General features: G+C 42.5%; 1 protein-coding gene across 1 annotated transcript in view; it reads left to right on the forward strand.

Annotated features, from left to right (window-relative positions):
* LOC309561372 (cytochrome P450 4B1-like) overlaps positions 1 to 20,766 on the forward strand; it is a gene marked incomplete at its 3' end in the record, with an annotated part of 42,305 nt that overhangs the window by 12,566 nt on the left and 8,973 nt on the right. The window contains exons 4-8 of the mRNA XM_082265252.1: positions 2,002 to 2,129; positions 4,667 to 4,791; positions 4,915 to 5,066; positions 8,863 to 8,969; positions 16,742 to 16,932. Coding sequence (XP_082121378.1) covers positions 2,002 to 2,129; positions 4,667 to 4,791; positions 4,915 to 5,066; positions 8,863 to 8,969; positions 16,742 to 16,932 — 703 coding nt within the window. The remainder of the gene's footprint in view (positions 1 to 2,001; positions 2,130 to 4,666; positions 4,792 to 4,914; positions 5,067 to 8,862; positions 8,970 to 16,741; positions 16,933 to 20,766) is intronic.

The raw sequence follows: 20,766 nt of genomic DNA on the forward strand, positions 1-20,766 counted from the left end.
TCTGAATACTTTCCGTACCCACTGTATATATATATATATATATATATATATATATATATATATATATATATATATATATATATATATATATATATATATATATATATATATATATATATATATATATATATATATATATATATATATATATATATATATAATTTTTTTTTTTTTTTTTATCTAAAACATTTCTGTTTCTGATTTCAACTTACCATAATTGTCAACAGAGCAGGGCCCTTTCTATTGGTCCCAGGGCTCTTTACTCCCATTGCAGGGCCCCTTTTTTATGGTCCCGCAGTAGGACTCTTTCACATTTTCTGCAGTGGGCTCCCTTCCTGCTGTCTTGGGGGCCCCCCTGGTGGCAGAACACCAGGGCATGGTCGCAAGTACGGCCTTTGCAACCCTAGTAGTTCCTCCATTGCTGATAATTCTTATGTACATCACAGCATACTGCATATGAACTCTTCACACCAGTCAGTTTTGGATCAGTTGCATTTTTTAAAGCCCTGATTGCTGCATTTTTTGGTGCCTGTTTAAAACCTTTCCATTGAAATCTGTTGAGAATGTATCAAAAATGCACTTGTGGTACTGTTTTTTGAGTCGTGTCCTTTTTTTTACAGGCGCAGGCTGATGTCAGGCAACCAGAAAAGTGACAAAAATGCATATGTGAAGGCAGCCTTATTTGCAGTTGACACTTATGTATGCTTATAAAAAGAGTCCTAAAATCCAAAAATTATATCTTGCTTTGGAATATGTAGCCCTGCCTCCCCAAATTCTTATATCTCTCAAACAAGGACTGAGCCTGAATTCCACGTGCTGAGTCTCATTCTGTGTCTATGGGCTTTACATGCAGTCTGTTTGCACATGTGTACATACATATATGGACATGCTTCTCCATTATTTGCTCCCAAGAAGGAGTGGTGATCAAGTACTGTGACACTTAACTCTAGAGAGGCCCTTTAATATCAGTTGCACTAGCTATCACTGCCATTCATGCATTGTTACAGCAGAGAGCAGAGTACTCTACTAAGCTGGAAGAAGTTTGCAGTACATCTCTCCTACTTACTTGCACAGCTAAGCATCTGCCATCATTTTGTGTCTACTGCCAATTTACTTTTATCCCTAAGGCTTGTTGGGGTCTCTATATGGCATTTTGCACACATAATGCATTTGCAGTTTACATATGGCACTATGGTACTGGTACCTCAGTAGTGTGATGGATGTACTGTATGCAAGAGTGAGTGGCTTGAAGTTCATTGACAATGTTTTCACCATGTCCAAAGTGGAAATTTTTGATAGAGGCTTTTATTTTTATTTATATTTTTCTGTGAAATAAATGGTACACTTGTAATCAGCAGACCATTTTACCATACGCTCTCTTTTGTATTGTGCTGTATTTTGGTTAATATCTGCTGGCACCGTTCCCGAACACAACTACTTCAAATTATATCAACTAGGTTTCTCAACTAGGGTTCCTTCAGAGGTTGCTAGGGGTTCCTTGAGGAATGACCAATTTCTGACTCTCAGATAAGTTCCCACTGACACCATTGGTCCTTTTGAGCTATCTGTAAGGGGGTAATTCTTCCCAATGAAATGTAAGGAACCGTTGGGGGAGATTTACCAAATCTGGAGAGTGCAAAATCTGGTGCAGCTCTGCAAAGAAACCAATCAGCTTCCAGGTTTTATTGTCAAAGCTTAATTGAACAAGCTGAAGCTAGGAGCGGATTGGCTACCATGTACAGCTGCACCAGATTTTGGGTGCTCCAGTTTAGTAAATCTTTATTGTTCCCACTGGCTATCACACTAATGTGAGTTGAAGGTATATACATTTTTAGCAGGGGTTCCCCAAAACCAGAAAGTGAGGCAATTGAGGCATGGCCCCCTAGACTTGCATTGTTCGAGTTTGGCATTTGTAACACCTGCCAAATGCAACAAGTATATGTAACTCTGGTTCTTATGCATATTTTGCTCTGATCCTTCTACTGTGCTTTTGTTATGCAGGGAAAGGGTTACTGATATTATCTGGTGCAAAGTGGTTCCAGCACCGCAAGCTACTGACCCCGGGTTTCCATTATGATGTTCTGAAGCCGTATGTGAGAGTGATGTCCGACTGCGCTAATGTGATGCTGGTAAGGAGAAATCGGGGCTAAAATGTAGGCTGACCCTGTAGAAGGTGAGCAAGAAAGCCGCTGCCCACCATTTTCCCAGCTGGTGAAGGGGAAACTGACCACTAATAATCACTAACATGTCAACTTGCCTTTGCTGACCTCCTGGAAATGCTAGAACCCTGGCTATCATGCTGAGCTAATGGTTCCTATATTTTATGAGTTGCTGACCTAGAGCAAGTATGCAGCAAGTAAAGATTAAACTCAAGGCAGATGTAAAATGCACAAGTTTGTGCAACTGTATTTATTAATAAATAATTTAATGATAGCTATATAGGTACAGTAAAACCTTGGTTTGAGAGTAACTTGGTTTGAGAGTAACTTGGTTTAAGAGCGCTTTGCAAGACAAGCACATTTTTTAACTAAATTTTGACTTGATATACAAGTAGCGTCATGTATAAAAAAGAACAGAGGAGCCTTTAAAGTGTAGCAATATGGTTACATTTAATGAAGGTTCAATATTTAGCAACTCACATGGTTAATGATTAAAACAGGCACATCTAAGTATGCAGCCATCTGGGGTAAAGCTGTCCACATAGACCATCCTCTGCACAGCCATCTTCATCATCTCTTCCCTGCCGCACTCCACGAGTGATTCAAAGCCTCACTTTCAGATCACTCTACTGCAGGCTATTCTTCCCAGTCACGATTGCAGACTGACAGTGGTGAGAGCCGGTGGTTCAGAAGATGGTCTATGTGGACAGCTTTACCCCGGATGCTTGTATACTTAGGTGTGCCTATTTTAATTATCAACCATGTGAGTTGCTAAATGTTGAACCTTCATTAAATGTAACCATATTGCTACACTCTCATCTCTCTTATACTCTGTAGCTCTGCTAGATTTTGCTTCTAATCCCTTGGGAAGGCTGCATATTGTGGATGGACATTTTATGGTTACACAACCTATCACATTGCTATAATCTTTGTATATAGACTATAAACTGAAGGACTTGTGGAACAAATCATCTGAGTTTCCATTATTTCTTATGGGGAAATTCGCTTTGATATAAGAGTGCTTTGGATTACAAGCATGTTTCCAGAACGAATTATGCTCGCAATCCAAGGTTTTACTGTACCTAAAAAAAAAATGCTGATAGGAGAGTGAGATGAGCTCATCTGTCCTCTGCTTCTCCTTTCACTGTTCTGTCCCAGGCTGGGGGAGGGAAAAGAATACCTATTGCAGGCTCTGTACTTCTTCTTAAAATGGTTTACCTTACATTTACATTGCATTAGTTACACTAAATGATATCCTCCTTTTTCAAAAATAATCCATACACATCCACTACATAATGTGATTGTAAATGATCACCTTGTAAAACAACCCATTCAGTTAAAATTAGAAATGAAAGGCAAAACATTTTATTTTAGATCTAAAAAAAAAAAAAATAAATTATAAATACATTCCCTCTGTTCTCAGCTGCATAAGAGCAGGGGGGGGGGGAGAAACAGCAGCACACTGAGCTTCCCAATGAATGGCTGTGCAGCGGGGGGGGGGGGTGTCAGGACGTATCTGATTATTGGAGGAGAGTATACTGAGTTCCCAGCTTAGCTTGAGTACTGACCACGGTGTGCTCTCCTGGTTAGTGTGGTCAGTTTTTAATAGGAAGGAGATTTCACTCAAAGGAAGCAATACAAAAAAAACATATTATTTATTTTTTCAAAATTGTCTGCCTTTTTTTTTTGTTTTTTAGCACAAAAAAATAAAAACTGCAGAGGTGATCCAATCCACCAAAAAAAAGACTCTATGGTGAAAAAAAGGCATACATTTTTTATTTGGCTACACTGTCAAATGACTGCGCAACTGTCAGTTAAAGTAACAGTGCCGTATCACAAAAAATGGCCTGGTCATGAAGGTGGGTTAACCTTCTGGAGCTGAAGTGGTTAAACTAGAGCATAGTGTCACTTTAAATGTCAATGAACTCCTGCATAAAGCTCAAATCCATCCAAATCTTTTCATGGTGTTTTGATTGGAGCAAGGAAGGGTAAGATCCTCTGTTAGGGTTTCATTGCTGTGATTTTTCCCTCCCTTCCTTTCAGAACAGGACAAAAAGTAGTAGAGTGGAGAAGGGAAAGAATTGAAATTGTTGAGCTGGCTATACACTAGCAGGCTTTCAAATGACCATTCTTGCGAAAATTCTTTCTATATTGATGGTTGGACAAATGTTGTTTTGACAGTAATTAAAAATGTTGTTTGCTTTTAACGTTCGATTTTTGGAATGAATGTCAATTCCTGAATGAAAATCACATACATATTGCTCATTCGAGAAAAAATTTCCATCCCGCCCCTTTGAATTTTCTTATCACCGTGGTCAACAACAAGCCTTGATTTGACCCATTAATGCTTAGAAAATCACATCTCACCGCTGTAGTGACAGGCAGTAACAAAAACCAGTCAAAAGTTTTTACGTTTCCCTACTTTATACATAACCAACAAAAAAGGCTGAATTTAGTCTTTAATGAATGATTGCATTAATATATTCCTTCTTGTTTGATCTTTGTAGGACAAATGGGAGCATCTGGTCTCGGAGAAGAAGTCTATAGAGCTTTTCCATCATGTGAGCCTCATGACGTTGGACACCATCATGAAATGTGCCTTCAGTTACCAAAGCAACTGCCAGAATGACAGGTTAGTATCTTCTGAAAGCGGTATTAAAATATTGAGAATTTCTTTTTATCACCATGAGGATACCTGGGGCTAAAAGCTATAACTTCATGGCATAGACTGCTCTCACATTTTGTCCCCTTGCAGTGAGAGTGAATACATCAAGGCTGTCTATGATCTCTCCTATCTGGTGGACTTTCGATTCCGGACTTTCCAATACCATAGTGATCTCATCTTCAACTTGAGCCCCCATGGACGCCGTTTCCGGAGGGCACTAAGAACAGCTCACGAACATACAGGTAAGGGTCAACGCCTGTCACTGGAAAAGTATAATGGCTGACATCCCTGACTTGTTTAGGAAAATGGTATTTGTCTGGCTGCCTCTGAGTTTAGTAATTTGCTAACATTGACCTTGAAAAACTATACAGAACTCCTGATCTGAGTTCTGGTCAGTGACTCAGAAAACACTGCAGTTAAGAGGATTAAGAGGATCAACATTCATCATCATCATCATCATAATCATCATCATCATCATCATCCTCTGGGCCAGCCATTCTAAACCAGAGTACCTTGAGCTGTGGCTGACTGACCTCTCATTTTATAGTGCCCATCACCATTTGTGGGCCAACACCTCTTGGCATAGGCAGCACAGCATGACACCAATTATAATTTTAACTAAAGGTGGTATTTTATCCCACCACTGTATAGGGGAGGATCAGGGCCGCTGTTAGAAATCATGGGGCTCCATACAGCCTACCTGACGGGGCCCCCCCTCCCTCGACCGTGCCCTCGACCCCGCCCTTGACCCCGCCCTGTCAGTTACTAGGATATTTATTAGGCAACTACAGAATTCCCTCTGGTTATTGACAGGGAAGTTCTAAAATAAGGCATCTCTACTTAGAATGTGTATCATGTATAATACACTTATTACAAACTTAATAACCATTACTATAATATTCTAAACTTATACATATTATAAAGCAGCAGAGATGTCTTATTTTAGAAATGTTTGCAACTAATTAGCAGGGGTGAGCTTAGGTGTGTTTGGACCCTGGTCTGAACCCACCTCCGCTATCCTGCCAGGAAGCTGTCACAGTGTCTCGATGAATTCCAAAGATGTCTCTGTGCTATCATGTATTCCACAGAGTTGTATAAAGTACTCGAAACCCATACTTGAGTAAAAGTACAAGTGCTCGATCAAAAAGTGACTTGAGTGGAAGTGCTCGATCAAAAAGTGACTTGAGTAGAAGTACTAAAGTATTCAACATTTTTTGTACTTAAGTATTGCAAGTAGTTTTTTTTTAAATTTTGCTACTCAAGTACTGAAAGTAAAAGTACAAGTACTGTGTTATGTAGTTATTAAAGAAAGAAGTCAAAAGTTTGAACATCATATTGTTTTTTATTATTTCAAATGCAGCTTTTATTTATACATACAGTAGCATTTATTTTCGTATGCGCTGATAATACACATGTTTTGAGCTTCATGAAACCTGCCACCTACTGTTCTGGCAGTGGTAATTTTTATAATAGTAACGAGTAACTATGCAGCACAAAAAAAAAATATCGGAGTAGAAGTATTGAAATCATCGAAAAAATGTAGTGAAGTAAAAGTGGAAGTAGGAGAAAAAAATTCTACTCTAGGAAAGTACAGATACCGCCTTTCGGTACTTAAGTACAGTAGTGAAGTAGTTCTACTTAGTTACTATACATCTCTGTGTATAATACACTTATTACAAACTTAATAACCATTACTATAATATTCTAAACTTATACATATTATAAAGCAGCAGAGATGTCTTATTTTAGAAATGTTTGCAACTAATTAGTAGGGGTGAGCTCAGGTATGTTTGGACCCTGGTCTGAACCCACCTCCGCTATCCTGCCAGGAAGCTGTCACAGTGTCTCGATGAATTCCAAAGATGTCTCTGTGCTATCATGTATTCCAGTATAAAAAAATTAAAGAAATATGTATATATATATATATAATAAAGCTGCTGCTGTCACTTAGAAGCTTATCCTTAGCCTGTGATGATTTGCAATATGAGGTATAGTGCAGCGCTGCCTCTTACAAAGTGCAATGTGACTAAAATAAATAATAAAAGTGTTCCTTCCTATAAGTAGTTTTATCATCATAAATGCAATATTGGTGTATCCGTGTTATGAAATTTCATAAAATGCATAACATAACCATGAATACAAGTATTACATATACATAGTAAAAAATGGTGATGATAAAAAATAATAAATAAGGTGCTCAGTGTCCATGCAATTATGGAGTAATGGTGCCAGATTATACGATTTTAAATGTGAGTCTGTATGTTATCTCTATTAAATAAATTTTAAATACTACACCATGAGAGCCTAATAGATGAAACAGAGGGTGTAGTGGAAGCAGTGTACAGAGGCCGTCTGGGACTGTGCAGAGCTACATGCAGCTCAGGATTATCTGCCTGCACCCGAAAAATGAAAAAAAAAAAGTCCCTCCTCTGCTGTCATCTCCTGGGCTCCTCTCTTAAAGAGGAAGTAAAGTCCAAAAAAAAAATCCGAGAAAAAAAAAGCCCTGTAAAGAGAAAGGCATAATGAGCTAGTATGCATCGCATACTAGCTCATTATGTAGTACTTACCTTAAAACGAAGCCCCCGCCGTGCCGCCACCTCAGCGACAGGACGGCGACATGTCCTGCCGTCCCGCTTCCGGGTTCGCGTCCTCCGGTCATCTGATTGGCCGGAGGCGCGATTACATCACTCCCGCGCATGCGCGCGGGAGCCGCCGTTCACGGCACTGAGCTCTGAAGGAACGGCACGGGTGGCCGTTCCCTCAGAGCGCCTGCGCCGATGACGTCATCGGCAGTTTGCGCTGTAAATATCTCCTAAACGGTGCAAGTTTGGGAGATATTTATAGCACCTATAGGTAAGCCTTAATATAGGCTTACCTATAGGTAAAAGTTATACAAGAGGGTTTACAACCTCTTTAACTTCATGGGGCCCAGGAAATTGTAACTTTACACCCCGGTAAACAAGGGGGTGTGGGGATGTGGTTAAGTCCTGTTTTATTTTATTTTTTGCTAAAAATGAATTTTACAGCTGCCGGGCCCCCCTGTAGTGCTGAAGTAGCCCGGGCCCGGTACAACAGGGCTGGTTGTACTGCCCTATCAACGGCCCTGGGGAGGAGACTTCCCGCTGGACATCATTGTAATTTCCCTTGATCTCCAATTAGTTTGTTTTAGCAAGGGCTCCCTGAGAGCTAAACATTTATTTCATAAGGTTCCTTTGGGGTAAAAAGGTTGATAAATGTTGCTTTGGGCAAAACGAGCAGGTACACCTTGCAAAAAGGAGCTACATTATGCATATTTACTTTAAATCAAATGGTAACTTAAAGTTCAATAGGAGCTAAAACAAGCAAAGTTTGCCTTATCTTTTCTTTGGGACTGTGTTGGGCAACACTACCCAACACAGCCCAACAGGTCTGGTGTGAACAAGGCCTATTTTGTACTTGTAACCATAGGCACCTAGAAAGCCCATGAGGGAAAATCCAAACTTTTATAGCTGTCCCCAGAACCAGAGGTAAAAGGAAAGCTTCCAACAGAGACACCTGTTTTGATGGGAAATATCAAAGCAGAAATGCCCCCAACCTTGTGAGGCTTCCTCTAACTTGCGTCTCTGGGACTGGAAATGAAGGTGAATTTCCCCAATGTTACACATGCAGCAAAAAGATAACTTGGCAGTGGTTTTAACACTTTCCTACTCTATCCAAAACTAAAAACCATTTTGGCTTTACATACACTTAAAATAAAAGCTGTGTTGACTTTTTGTTAGGTTTAACCATAACTTAACTGCTTTTAACAGGTGCACATTCCAGGGCCTGGAGCTTCTGAGTACTGTATGGGTGAGGTTTCACCAAAAAAATGGGCACCAACTTGTGTTACTTATAGCTGCACTTGAGCTTCTACATTAATAATCCCCTCTAAACTTTTTGTTTTGTCCTAAGGGTATGATATTCAAATTTCAGAATTTTGTAATTTCACAATTACATATCATACTTTATAACATCCTGATTAGTTAAAACATTTTCTGTAACACAATTTTTCCAATACAGATAATGTAATCAAGCAGCGGAAGGAATCTCTTAAACAGGACACAGAGCTGGAGAAGGTCAAGCAGAAGAGACATCTGGACTTTCTTGACATTCTTCTGTACGCCAAGGTACCAAATCCAGGCTGAAAGGATCACTTGATATACAGTAGATGAACAATTTTCATCAGTTATTCATGCAGTATAAATTTGATCCACTTCATGGATCATGAGTAAAATTGTTTGGATTGTCAAACTAGAGTTCTAGAAAAAGAAACGTGGGTTGCCTGTTTACTTGTCATTTTGCAAATACTAGTTTTTTTGCTATAATGCTAACCCTCCTGCTTCAAAGCCGAGACATGAACAAGTATGCAAGGGCTGATCTACATTCTTGTTCTGGCGTCAATGTCTTGCGTTATATTGAAGCCAGTGGTTCACCTACCTGCTAGGTAATAAGTATTTTCAGAAAAAATATGCAGTTTTTCTTTAGTCTGAGGGAATATTGTGAAAATAGTATTATCCAGCCCAGATTTACCTTCCTTCCCAGGAATCCTATGGCCTTTTGTACATTGGCCATTTTCCATTTGCTCCTAGGGGCATCTGGCGTGTTTATTTTATTTTTTTCTTGCCTCTAAACACTCCTGCATGTTAGTCTGAGTTCAGGCAGAAAAAAAAACCCCCACTGCCAGTGTGTCCAGGAGCAGCAACGTTTCAACCGCTTGCCAACTGCTGCACGACTATTTACTGCGGCGGTCAGCCCCGTACAGGCAAAGTGGCGTAGGACTACGTCGCTAGCCTGTGAGCCTCTAGGGGGCGAGCGCGCGCCGCCGGAGGCTCGCTCCCGCCCCCGCTCGTTCCCTAACAAGTCCACGCGTGTGACTGGCGGACCCGATGTCTGCCGGTCACTCGCGATCGTCCGGTGCAGAGGGAGAAAGGCAGGTGGCTAATGTAAACAAAGCCGCCTGTAATTCTCCCTTGTGTAACTGCAGAGATCATACGGTCCTGCTATGTAGGATCGTGTATCTCTGTGGTTACACGAAAAGCCACGCCCCTTTACAGTTAGAAACACGCCCCTAGGGACACATTTAACCCATGCATCTCCAATAAAGTTAACCCCTTCCCTGCCAGTGTCATTTTTACAGTAACAGTGCATATTTATAGCACTGATTACTGTAGTAATGTCACTGGTACCCCCAAAAGTGTCAAAAATGTCAGTCAAGGGTCCGATCTGTCCGCCGCAATGTCGCAGTCCCGCAAAAAAAATCGCAGATCGCCGCCATTACTCGTTAAAAAAAAAAACACCAAAAATGACAGAAATCTTTCCCTTAGTTAGTAAACGCAATAACTTTTGTGCAAACCAATCAAAATACGCTTATTGCAATTTTTTTTTTTTTTTTTTTTTTACCAAACATATGTAACAGAAAACAAATTGGCCAAAAATGTTAAAAATTTTTGATTTTTAAATTTTTTTTTTTGGGGAATTTCTGATAAAAAATTGTGAAAAATATTGTTATTTTTTCAAAATTGTCGCTCTTTTTTTTGTTTATAGCGCAAAAAGTAAAAATCGCACAGGTGATCAAATACCACCAAAAGAAAGCTCTGTTTGTGGGGGGAAAAAAGATGTCAATTTTGGGTACAGTGTCGCACGACCACGCAATTGTCCGCGCAATTGACCACGCAGTGCCGAATCACAAAATGGGGCCTGGTCAAGAAGGGGGTAAAATCTTCCGGGGCTTAAGTTTAAGCAGAAAAAACAAAACTCTTGACACGCAGTGGCATTGCTGTGGGGGTGCAGCCCACACCCAGGTGACCCACCCCCACTATACAGGTAACACCATCAAATCCCGCAAATATTTTTTTTTTCGTGGTGTAGCGGGAGCAGCCGATCACCCCCCCCCCCCCCTCTCGCTTACTCTCCTGCGACCACACTGTAACAGGGGAGAGGCACAGCTCTCTGCGTGTACTAGAGACAGTTTCTCCCTCTGTCAGGACCGGAGCAGCTGTGACAGGAGAGACAGAGCCAGCTCTCTGTGTACCCCCACTGCCCCCCCTTCTCCGGTCAGTAGAATGAGCACGAAGGTCAAAGACACTCAGACCAAGCTGTGTGGGCATTCTTCTTCCTTACCCTTCTGTCAGCAGCAGGGGGCAGGGGTAGGAAAATGGGGATTTAATAAAGCAGTGGAAGAACCGAGCAGCTTGCAATCAGTGAGCAGTAATAATATGTGGTAACCTCTAGCAACCAATCAGTGAGCGCTAATGTGTAGTAACATCTAGCAACCAATCAATGAGGTAATCTACAGTAACCACTAGCAACCAATCAGTGAGCGGTAATGATGTGCAGTAACCTCTAACAACCAATCAGAAACCCTGGACTAATTGGTGAGTATGGACAAGTTCATTGTTACATTTTTTTTATTTTTTTAACATTTTTTTTTTTTTTATAATTCTGTGTGTATCTGTGTGTGTTTTTTATTATTATTATTTTTTTTTTTTTTGGGATGTTGCAGTGCAGAGCAAATTTGCCAGGGGGAGGTTGGTGTTCCCCAAAAAAATGTTTGCCCAGGGACCAATCCAACTATTCAAAACGGCCCTGGTGTCACCCCCATCCATGACAGCCTCATTTATATGAGTCAGCTTGGGGTGCGCACCCTGACTATGCACTGCCGGTCTAAAACTAGCCTGCCCAGTGTCTGTTATATGGGGAAAAAATAATTGGGGGAGGGGGGTGACACCATGTTTCATTGTACCAGGTGACGCCACTGTTGACGCGTGTATGGCTAAGCATGTTTAGCGCTTGAGCATTAATTCATTTCAATGAAATTAATTCAAGTCCAAACGCTTGACGCAGCTAAACAAATCTAAACGCATTAAACACTTTTTTACAAGCACCAAGCATTTTTTCAGACAAAATACCGTTGCCAGGAGGAAAGGCGTCTAGGAGAGAAGAAGGATCCAGGGTGCATGAGGCCTATAAAAGAAAACTACCAATTTAATTTATTTTTTTCGTTAATTGACTGACACGGCTCCTGATTCTTCTTAACCATTAGGTTTACTGCCTACTGCCTCCTACAGGAGTAGGACACTAGGCAGGAAAAAGCTTGATTATGCCTATGGGCAGTCCCAGGGGGTATACACTCTCAGCTATAGGCACTTTATTTCTGCCTAGTCAGAAGTAAGGACCTAGTTCCTTGCTGGGATCTCTGGTCCTGGCAATTTTTTTCATTTTAAATGAAATTATTATTTATTTATTTATTTATTTTTTCCTCCTTTTTCTTATTTTGTTCCTGTGAGAAATACAATCAAGTGCTGAACTGGGCAACAAACTGGATAATATAGATCCTTAGGGTCCCCCCTAGTCCGGCCAGCAAGCACGTGCAGACAGCAGCTTCGTGCTAGGTCGACCGAGATATAGCCCCATTGGGTGCGGGCTGTCCTGCGAGTTAAATGTCTCTTGAGGATGCATACGAACTGGCTTTGGCCTGAGTCACAGCGTTTCCTCCTGGCCTACCGCACCGACATTACGATTGAGCAGTGTCCTGTCCAGAGCGTTGCCCACCTTGTTCCTGGGGTGGTAAGTAGCTGTCCCCCCTCTACCCCTGGAGGGTTTTGAGGTGGACGTGGGCACCTCCCAGGGATGGTCAGACCCCCGGGTTCCCCTCCCTTTCTTCCCCCCCAGCCCCTTTAAAATTTCGGTCACTGTGGATCTCAAGATTAGGGATCAAATGTCAGGGCCTCTAACAGAGGTTCCAAGAGGACCTGGTCTGGCAAGCCACAAGCGGGCTCTTCCAGACCTGCGGACAAGGCTGCCTCTGCATGAAGGGGCGCCCTCACCCGTATCTGGGGTGGGGGGATGTCTTCGCTGGTTTCCAGATCCATGGACCTCCCTGGTACAGGTCAAGTGGGTCCACAAAGTTATTCGGTCATGCTACAAGATTGAGTTCAGTCTTGTCCTCCGGAAAGGTTTTTTCCCTTCCAACCTGCGCTTGTCCCCAGATCACTTACAGGGTCTCTTTGGGGCAGTGCAAGACTTATTTCAAGGGGTGATTGTTTTGGTTCCAACTTCGGAAAACATTTTTAAGGGTTTTATTTACTCAACCCTCTTTACAGTCCCCAGGAAGGAAGGCAAGGTATGTCCAATTCTGGACCTCAAGGTGCTAAGGTGCTTTGTGCGAGTACAGAAGTTCCACATGGAGTCCATTCACATGGTTGTGGTGTCCCTACATCAGGGGGATTTCTTCTTGCTTTTTTCGACGGATGCCTACCAGCACATTCTAATATGTGCTGGTCGCCAGCACTTCCTCCATTTTGTCATGGACAAGGAGCATTATTAGTTTGTGGCACTGACCTTTGGTCTCACTTCCGCACCTTGGGTCTTCACAGGAGTGTTGGCCCCAGTGCTTGCATTTTTTTTTTTTTTTTTTCTGAGTCAGCGGGGGATTGCTGTACTGGGGTTCCTGGGTGATCTTCTGCAAGCAAAATCTCTGACTGCTCTGATGGACTACTGGAGATTGCTCTGAAGATTTAGGAGTCTGCTTTGGTTCTGTCCACAAAAAATGGCCTATCTGGGTCTGACTCTGGACTTGGCCTCAGCCAGAGTGTTTCTTCCTCAGGTAAAACTCCAGGAGGCAGTTCAGCTTCTGTTGTTCAGCAGACGGTCATCCCTCTGGGCTTGCATGTGCGTGCTGGGCCTGATGGTGTCCACCCTCGAGGCGGTCTGTTTGCACAGTTCCACACAAGATCTCTGCTAAAGAGATTCTGGTGAAATAGGTCAAAGCTCCACGGTCTCCAGGGGTGGCTTCGCTCTCTGGAACTTCAATGGGGAAAATCCTTCTCCTCCTGTACTGGACATTTTGTCTCCACAGATGCCAGCCTGTCTTGGTGGGGAGGCGTCCTCAGCACAGACATGCTCAGGGGGTCTGGGCTCTGACAGAGCCCAGGCTGCTGCTTAGTGTACTGGAACTCCGAGCGATCAGACTTTGTCTGTCTCATTGGACAATGCCCTTCAAGGGTGTCCGGTACAAATTCATTTTGGACAATGCCACGCTGTGGTCTATCTCAGTCACCAAGGGGGCACAAGCAGTGTCCTGGTGGCTAGGTAAGTAGCCGGCATTCTAAGGTGGGCTGACTGATTCGTTCCAGCCCTCTCAAACTTCTGCCACGACTCCTGTGCAGGATTCAGGCAGAAGGGATTCTGGTCATTCTAGTGGCTCCAGACTGGTCTCGCCGGTCTTGGTAGGCCAATCTGATAGAGCTGGTAGCCGATGCTCCTTTGGGACTTCCTCTAAGCGAGGATCTGCTGTCCCAAGGACCAGTCTTCCATCCTGTCTTACAGTTGCTGGCCTTAATGGCTTGGCTGTTGAACGCCAGGTGCTGAAGGGTGGAGGGATGTTTGAAACGGTGATTCCTACTCTGTTAAAAGCTTGGAAATCTGCCTCTAGGAAGATCTACCATTGTACGTGGAAGACGTACATTGCGTGTTGTGAGTCTCTTGGGGTTCATCCTCGCTCCTTCTTGGTGGATCGGATCTTAACCTTCCTTCAACAGGGGGGTTAAACAATCAGGTATCGGGTTTTGGCGTTTTTTTTTTTTCCAACGACCTTTGGCCACACTCCCTGGTGCGTACCTTTTCTTTAGGGTGTCCAACATGTGGTTCCTTCAGTGAGGGCTCTGTTGTTGCCCTGGAATCTTAATGTGGTGCTTTCAGCTCTACAAGCTTGTCTTTGAAATTATTTGTGAGGTTTCACTGCTTACGTTCCCCCAGAAGGTGGCCTCCTTTGGTGCATGCAAGGTGTCGACACTGATGGAGTTTATCCTGTCATTTACCTTATTGTGCTACACAAGGATAAGGTGGTGCTTTTCCTCTGTCCGTCATTCCTTCCTAACGTGGTCTCTGACTGTCATTTGAATGAAGACATTGCGTTGCCTTCCCTGTGTCCCAGGCCTAAACATCTGAAGGAAATAGCCTTGCATGCCTTGTATGTGGTCCGGGCAATTAGGGTGTTCCTGGCAGCTATAGAGTCTGTTAGGAAGTCAGACTCTCTATTTGCACTCACGGACCGACCTCAGAAAGGGTTGTCCGCTTCTTCTGCGACCGTTTCCAGGTGGATCAGACAGACGGTGGTTCAGGCTTATTGCATCAGGGGTCAGGTTCCTCCTTTCCCTGTTTAGACTCCCTCTACTAGGGTGCTTAGTGTCTCCTCGGCTTCCCGTCTTCAAAGAGTCAGTGACGCAGGTTTTTCAAGGCTGCCACCTGGTAGTGGGTGCACACTTTTTTACAGAGTTTTTTGTAAAGTGGTTGTGTTGGCGTCTGTGGATGCTTCTTTTGACCGCAAGGTTTTTCTGGCTGCTGTTTAGGGGACCTGGTCCTCTTTGAGGTTGTATTGTTTTTCAAATGAGCTCTAGTTGTTTATGGTTGAGCTCTGTTACCTGGTTGGCTATGGTTAGCCTTGGGAATTTTTTTTTCCTGATTTTATTTATTTTTTTTTTTTTTATCCCACCCCTAACATTACTTTGGGACATCCCAATGGTTAAAAAGAATCAAGAGCTGTGTCCGTCAATGAGCGAAAGAGAAAATAGGATTTTTTTGACTTACCATAAAATCCATTTCTCTGATGTTCATTGACGGACACCGCACCCTCCCCTCTGTGGAGTTGGCTTTCTTCTGACATTGCTTGTAACAAAACTGAGTGTCTGTAGCTGAGAGTGGGCGTATACTCCCTGGGACTGCCCTTAGGCGTAGTCAAGCTTTTTCCTGCCTAGTGTCCTACTCCTGTAGGGGGCAGTATAACCCAATGGTTAAGAAGAATCAGGAGCTGTGTCCGTCAATGAACATCAGAGAAACTGATTTTACAGTAAACCAAAAATCCCATTTTTGTTCTCTTTTTTTACCCCATGGCAACAGCTAATTATTAGCTTAAGCAACAACGAAATAATATAAATGACAAAAATCCCAATTTGAGTACTTTTTCCATTTGCAATATTAATACAAAAAGCATTATAAAAAACTCATTCACCTAATGCATTTTATATGTATTTTTATGTTTTGGGTGTTCTCACACCAATGCAGTCACGTTTACCATCCACGATTTTTTTGGTTATTTGGAGACAGACAAATTTCTATAAAGGGGAAAAGGTTTTCTTGGAAACTCAAAGAAAAAATTCACCAAAATGTATTTAAAGTGTAACTCCAGCAACTTTTTGTTTTAGTTTACAGTGGGACAGGGTTTGAACTTCCTTTTTTCTATTTTTTTTTTTTTTCTTTTTTTTGCTGTCTATGGTGCCATTGGGAAGGTTTAACCTGATGATAAAGTTTTTTTACCTGGGACAGGAAGAAAGAAAAAGTCCTCCTAAGGCTAATGTCACAAGAAAGATAAATTACCTTTTTCTATTGAGTCACTTCCTTGCTAACTAGATCACCGAGATGTTACTCTTTTGCTGCTTGCTCGCTTTAAGATTTTGCAACATTCTGAGCCAGCAAGGGAACAATTCCAGAAGGGGAAATGGCTACCTCATCTAGGTAAGTATGCCGCCAACAGCAGAATGACCTATCTTATGGCGTTTCTTGATGTAACGCCAGTTATAACTTAACTTAGTACAGTGGTGGAAGGCTAGAACATCTATCAGCTTTTTGTGTGTGTGTGTGTGTTCCCCTTAAAGATTTACAATAAGAGCAATAAATACCTAACAGAAACAGAGCTTTTCCCTCTATCCAAAAACGGCATATCCATATGCTTTGTAAATAACAGAAATATAGAAAATGCATTTCCTGACCCATGCAATAATTTCTTTCATAATCCTGGGTAGACTAGGGCAGGGTTTTTGATCTTTCCTGATTTGTTTTTTATTCTAATATGTTGGAAGATTTGCTAATATATGATTTTTTTTTTTTTTTTTTTAAACATCAGGATGAAAATGGTCAGGGTCTGTCAGATGAGGACTTGCGTGCAGAGGTGGACACATTCATGTTTGAGGGACATGATACAACGGCCAGCGGGGTCTCATGGACATTGTACTGTATGGCTACACACCCTGAACACCAGGACAAATGTCGAGAGGAGATCAGAGAGCTCCTGGCAGGTCGGAAGACCTTGGAATGGTGAGAACATTATTTAATTGTCCTTTAATTTTGATGACCTACCGAAAAGCTTTCTGTGCAGTAATAATAGCGAAGGCCAATCAAAACCTAAATAGCACTTCTGTGTGAATGCTTAAAAGTTAGACTATCCCATCCTTTTTCTAAATTCCAGATATAGGGGGCTAGTTGATGGTTAAACCCACAGTTGTCCATGCCCAGACTTTAATATCAAATTTGGTTGGACTGAGCCTTTAAAGAGTAACGCCACTTTTGTTAAGGAAAAAAAAAAACATTGCCCTCTGGGTGATATATGTACATTTTTAGGGATTTTAATAAACTTTGTTGCAGATTCCTACCTTTTCTTATGTAGCACCCTCTAGTGTGCTACAGTGCCTTTAAAAATGTATTCATACCCATTGAAATTTTCCACATTTTGTAATGTTACAGCCAAAAACATAAATGTATTTTATGTGATTGACCAATACAAAGTGGCAGGAAAATGATTACTGGTTTTCAACATTTTTTACAAATATCTAAAAAGTGTGGCGTGCATTTGTATTCAACCACCTTTACTCTGATACTTCTAACTAAAATCTAGTGGAACCAATCGCCTTCATAAGTCACCTAATTAGTAAATAGAGTGCACCTGTGTGTAATATAATCTCAGTATAAATACAGCTGTTCTGTTGAGCCCTCAGAGGTTTGTTAGAGAACCTTAAAGACCAAACGGCATCATGAAGCCAAAGGAAAACAGGAGACAGATCAGGGATAAAGTTGTGGAGAAGTTTAAAGCAGGTTAGGTTAAAAACTTCTTAAGATTTAAACATCTCACAGAGCACTGTTCAGTCCATCTGAAAATGGAAAGAGTATGGCACAGCTGCAAACCTACCAAGACATGGCAGTCCACCTAAACTGACAGGCCGGGCAAGGAGAGCATTAATCAGAGAAACAGTCAACAGGCCCATGATAACTCTGGAGGAGCTGCAGAGATCCACAGCTCAGGTGGGAGAATCTGTCCACAGGAAAACTATTAGTCGTGCACTCCACAAATCTGGCCTTTATAGAAGAGTGGCAAGAAGAAAGCCATTGTTGAAAGAAAGACATAAGAAGTCTCGTTTTCAGTTTGCGAGAAGCCATGTGAGGGACACAGCAAACATGTGGAAGAAGGTGCTCTGGTCAGATGAGACCAAAATGTAACTTTTTTACCTAAAAGCAAAATATGTATGGCGGAAAACTAACACTGCACACCACCCCTACTGTGAAACATGGTGGCATCATTATGTTGTGGGGATGCTTTTCTTCAGCAGGGACAGGGAATTTGGTCAGAGTTGATGGGAGGATGGATGGAGCCAAATACAGGGAAATCTTAGAAGAAAATCTGTTAGAGTCTGCAAAAGACTTGAGACTGGGGCGGAGGTTCACCTTCCAGCAGGACAACGACCCTAAACATACAGCCAGAGCTACAATGAAATTACCTTGGGCCTGGGCTTGGGTGCAGAAGGGACCTTCTTCACGAGACACATAACTTTCCTGACCAAAGGCACGGGAGCAAGGTTGAGAACAGCAGGGGAACACTGCCGGGCAAATCTCCTGGCGGGAAGACAGCCAGGGCGGCTGGTGAGTGTTGCGGTCAGAGGACTGAGAGGCATACCTGAGAGGACTGGGTGCAAGCAGTCTGGAATGGATGCAGAGTCAGTCTGGGAGGACTGTGGAGTCTAAGCCAGGAGGGCTAGTGAAAGGGGCAGCTCCAGCCAGGTGGTCTGGCAGTGCCTGAAGAGGTGGTCCTGGGATCATTAGCCACAGGAATAGGACAGTTGAGCACTGGGACTTTTTGCTACACTATCAAAGGGGCCCGAGGTCCTTGCCTGTAAAGGTGAATTGCTATGTTCTGATTGCACTCTTGTCAGACCATTTATACAGTGCCAGCTGGTCCTGGGAGTTGTTATTCTACAAGCAAGATTGTATGGGAGGTAGAAGATGTGTATATACAGGCCATATATAGTTTGTGTCCCTAAAGAGTTCCCCTAATAAAAATACAAAAACAAAGCTGCAAGGACTGATTCTTGACTCCAGTGTGATATGAAAAATGCTGTGTGCCTAACTGTGCAGGGTGGAAGGTATTTCATTCACCAGCGGCTCCTGCTGGGGTAGGGCTAGAGTTATTCTGAAAAAATAGCAGTTTGTCTGTGTCCAGGTGCAAATTAATCTAATGGGAGCGACTTTCTAATTCTAAATCAGCTGCTGCACTTGCAGGGCTCTAGTGAGGAAAGTGGCATGGTCTGCATCCCTTTAGTCGGGGCATTTGTTTTTTCTCAGAGAATAGGTGCAAAAACTCCCCCAATCCCTGCCCCCCTACCCTCCTCTAAACACTGTCCCTTGGTTCCACCTCCCCATACTGCCCCAAGCATAATTTTGTTGTGCGAAATAATAATTTGTATTGAATTCTTGTCTAATAACAAGAAAAGAGGTAAAATGAATCCCACCCCAGCAACAATAGTTCCCCCACACAATAATAGACTCACACACACTGCAACAATGGACCACCCACAACAAAATACCACCCCCCAGCAACAAAAGATCCACCCCAGCAACATTATACCCCCCCAACAGCAACAACAGATCTCCCAGCAGCCAGCATCAATAGACCCTCTAGAAAACAGCAACATTATACCTCTCCCTCAATAGTAGATTCCTACCAGCAACATAAGACCCCTCCCCAGCAACAATAGAACCCCCAACAGCAAAGACAGACCCTCACACAAACCGATCCCCATCAGTAACAATAGATCCCCCAGAGGCCAGAATTGATAGACGATCCAGCATAACCCATGCCCCTTGCTATTACCTACATCAGTGCTGGAGGTGCCAGAACTGCGTTCACCCATGTTCCCGCTAACAAAAAGCCCTGCCTTTTTTAGATGTGATTTACCTTTTGGAAGTAGCTCACCAAAAATGACATTTTTGTTGCAGGGGATGCCCAAAATCGGACTCTTAAACAACATATGTGCTGTAACACTTAATTATACAGTCGGTGCATCTGAATTTTTTGTTTTCTCTTGGTCCCCTCGCAAAGTCCCACACATACCTGTCGATTGCCAAGTGACTGTTAAGATTGCGGCCAGGTTACATAGTTGTAAAGTTGAATAAAGACACCAGTCTATTCAGTTCAACCTGTGTAGGTTTCCATGTTCATAATCATTTCCGGTAACCCTGTATACTGTGTTCGCTAAGATACACATCCAGGAGTTTTTTTTTTAAAATATATCAATACTTGCTACTGACACCATCAACTGGAAGTGAATTCCACATCCTTACCTCCCTGACAGTGAAAATCTCCCTATGCAGTTTAAGGTTAAATCGCTTCTCCTCCAGTTTCGTCGAGTGGCCCCCAGGTCTTCTTACACTCCCTGGGACTGAATAGTTTATTCCCTATGCCATTCAGGTTTCTGTACTGTATATCTCTATCATCATATCTCTCCTCCAGCGTTTCTTCCCTAGAGAATACGTTTTAGTGCTTGTAAGCGTTCCTCGTAACTGAGGTCCTCTAGTCCCTTTATTAACTTTGTTTGCCTTTTTGACCAGCCCAATATTTTATTGAGGTCCTCTTGTAAAGTTTTAGGTGATGGGTAGAGTGCATCCCTGGCTTGCCAACCCCTGGTCTAAACTGCTTCTCTCACAAAAGTAGAGGCACAGGAATGGAACATACCTAACATGCAATGCTGATCCCCACACCCTCCTCAAGTCCATCCCAGGCTCTTGTGTATGATATCACAGGGGATGGATGAGTGAGGAGGGGTGGCGAGGATCAGCGCACCAAAGGAACAAATAGCAGAGCATAGCGGGGGCTTCTCTGTT

Source organism: Pelophylax lessonae (genome assembly GCF_965119305.1).
Source record: "Pelophylax lessonae genome assembly, chromosome: 8".
Lineage (NCBI taxonomy): Eukaryota > Metazoa > Chordata > Amphibia > Anura > Ranidae > Pelophylax > Pelophylax lessonae.